Source organism: Loa loa (genome assembly GCF_000183805.2).
Source record: "Loa loa unplaced genomic scaffold supercont3.531, whole genome shotgun sequence".
Lineage (NCBI taxonomy): Eukaryota > Metazoa > Nematoda > Chromadorea > Rhabditida > Onchocercidae > Loa > Loa loa.
In genome coordinates this window covers 31,846-35,134 of record NW_018108711.1, presented here as the reverse complement: position 1 = coordinate 35,134, position 3,289 = coordinate 31,846, and the positions used below count along the sequence as shown (strand labels likewise).

General features: G+C 32.1%; 1 protein-coding gene across 1 annotated transcript in view; it reads right to left on the bottom strand.

Moving 5' to 3' along the window:
- Positions 1 to 203: 203 nt before the first annotated feature.
- Positions 204 to 3,289, bottom strand: part of LOAG_18790 (hypothetical protein) — a gene marked incomplete at both ends in the record, with an annotated part of 6,537 nt that continues 3,451 nt past the window's right edge. The window contains 4 exons of the mRNA XM_020451452.1: positions 204 to 371; positions 679 to 794; positions 1,095 to 1,342; positions 1,599 to 1,744. Coding sequence (XP_020304762.1) covers positions 205 to 371; positions 679 to 794; positions 1,095 to 1,342; positions 1,599 to 1,744 — 677 coding nt within the window. The remainder of the gene's footprint in view (positions 372 to 678; positions 795 to 1,094; positions 1,343 to 1,598; positions 1,745 to 3,289) is intronic.

Genomic DNA, 3,289 nt, shown 5'->3' with positions numbered 1-3,289 from the left:
TTATTATTATTATTATTATTAATTATTAATTATTGTTATTATTATTATTAGCGCATCAATTCATTTTCTTTTTTATTAATGCATGAATTGATTTTTGAGCATAGGCATGTTAAATATAGTAACAAGTTCAACGTAACTTGCTATGTTGTTATGAAGGTAATCGTTTGATATAACAGCATAAAGATTTAAAAGTGTTTGATAACCTTTCTCTTTGGAAATCCATAGGGGTGGATCAAGTCGATTGTAAGGTGCCAAACCACTTTCGAGACAAGAAAGAAAGGCGAGCAAATGATGGCCAGCCTGGAATTGCATTGGTGAATGTTGCACACCGTCACCTCCAACGAAAACAAGTGTTGTTGGTGAATTCTCATCTGAAATAGCCAGATTGATTCTCAAATATCTTTCTTCTTTGTCAAATAAACTCATGATCTTATCGATAATTTTTTTACTAAGGCATCATTACACAAAGACTATCATTGAATTCATATGTCACACAAGCATGATGTAGTGGTCAAGATGACCGCAATATTCTCCGACTTTATCCTATCTTTGTCAATGACTGAATAAGATAGTTTCGAATTTGGTGGTTAAAGCTGGATAACAATAATAAAAGTAGCAAACAATAATTCAAATAATTCTTTGACGCTAAACAAGGAGAATTATTGAGAAGAGACTAACTATACTGATGTATGTGTATGTAGATGATATCGCTGATATTGATGTTGATAATATGCCTCCAAAGCCAATCACCATCACAGAGAAGATTATCGCAGGAGGCTGAGGATGGCTGCGAACTAAATTTATAGAGCAGAAAATATCTCACTTTGATTTTATCTCGCTCAGATGCTTAACTGATTTTATGACAAACAATTTAATCAGTAAGCAAGTGACAACAATTTAATCAGTAAGCAAGTGACAAGCATAACATTAAAAAAAGTGATATAGCTGCGGTGACATTATTTTTGCCGTATAGCAATGACGCTTTCACGTTCTGTTGTAATGAATACACGTAATCACGTCCAAATGTACACTGGGTGATGAACAACTATCAAAGTAAGCAAATTGATTAATAAATTTATGCAAATGTTTGGAACCTTGAATGCATCAACTGATTGGGTGACCACTTGACAGTCAAATTTCCGGGTGAATTCTGATGCAGCGATAGATAACCCTTCATTGGCAGTCCATCAGGTGATATAGCTGCGGTGACATTATTTTTGCCGTATAGCAACGATGCTTTCACGTTCTGATGTAATGAATACACGTAATCACGTCCAAATGTACACATGGGTGATGAACAACTATCAACGCTCGTTACTATGCTACTACCACGCTTCATCACCTGAAATGATTCGGGAGTTTACGTCATTCATCAATTGAGCTGCATGATCATTTAAAAGGATGCATATATTGGGATTTATTCAACAAACAATAATCCAACACAACAATCGCCAATCTTTTTTGTTCTCAGAAAATAATTTCAGAAGTTTTCTCTCCATATCTCTTTCCAGAATTATCAGTTTAACATTGTCATGTTATTTGTTTTTCTGTAGAGTAAATGTCCCGATATCCTGAAAATATTTGAAGAGATAACTAACTGTTAATGGTGGTCTTTTGGGTGTGGGAGGAGTAGCTGAACATGAATGAATGCTGCGATGTCGCTCAACCAGTTCACCTGCTAATGGTTCTTCATACGGATCATACTGATGATCCATCATTGTATAATTAATAGCACACGGTCCAACTAGAAATCACAATATTTTATTGAAAATTCATTATTTGTAATATTGTGTTAAAAAATTTAACTTTCAAAGTTTTATTTGTCACTCTATTTTGTGCTGCTTCCATTTTTTGTCTTTGTGTAATGTGAAGAAGGGACATTATTAAATGCTAATTAAATCACAAGTAGAAAGAGAAAAATACCAGAAATTTTAATGCAAATATAAATTTGAAATAGTCATATTGAATGATAATAACGGATATTGAAGAGGAATAACACATTTAATAATAAATAATAAAACTTTGGGCAAAGTTAATATTTTGGTCCCAAACAAAGAGATTTAACTAAACTTTCAAACTTTATAGAAGAGAGAAAGGCAAATGAATTACATGAATGTTTCTGATAACATCAAATGAGATATCGCAATCATTTCATCATCTTCAATGTCCTTTTCTTCAATTGGCATTATAGTCTTTGGTAATAAACAACACAGTTTTCATATCAGCGAAGTTTTTCATGGACTACAACATTCTATCTTAGACGACAAAATTGGATGATACAGAAATTAAAGGATTGTATGTTATGTACCAAACTCAGAGAGTATACAAATTAGCGGAATAGGTCTACTTGTATTTACTTCATGCTTAGCTATTGTCACTCCTTCACTACGATATTAAATTGTGAAGTACAGAATCCTCCATCAAATATGAGCAACAAAAGAACGACATGCCTTCTTTATTATTTCACGTAGTACCATTTACGCTTTTAATGTAACCTGATGAAGTAGTATTGAGAAGTTTCGCCGTAACAAAAAGAAGAATAATAAATAATTGACAAGTAGTCATCTATCTGTTCTATAGTAGTATCAAATAAAACTTTCTACAATTAGTTTAGATACTAATCAATGGTTTCTAATTTGCTCTCTTTTTCGTTACGCAAAGAAATTATTCAAATTCTCGTTTCAAATCTTTGAAACTGAGCTAAAATTGAGAAACCATATTCAACACTTTACATAATCAACGACTCCATATTTGGGACAAAATAATGACAAGACTAGGTATTACATCATCCATTTGCGCAAATGATCATACTAGTTGTTTTTCGTACTCATTCACAATACGAATATATTCCTAATTAAAGATAAAATGGGCCCAAAATAATTGCTGACATTAGTAAAGTTACTCATACATTTACAGTTTATAATTCTAAAATTTTTCTTACAACAATCATAATTTTATTTCTTGAATCTTTTGTGCGACATTCAAATTACAATGAGAGCAAATAATGAATTTCGATATGAGAGTATCGTCACCTATTCAAATCAATTAATTAATTTCCCATGTGCATGTAGCTGCTAAATCATTTCATCGAAGTATACATAAATATTGGAAGGTATGCTTGTATGAAATATTCATACACTTGAATTTATTAAAGATAACAAAGTAATTGAAGTGTGTGTATGTGCATGTTATGTGTGTGTATCCTGTGTATATGTGTATGTGTATGTGTGTGTGTGTGTATGTGTGTGTATGTGCATGTTATGTGTGTGTATCCTGTGTATATGTGTAT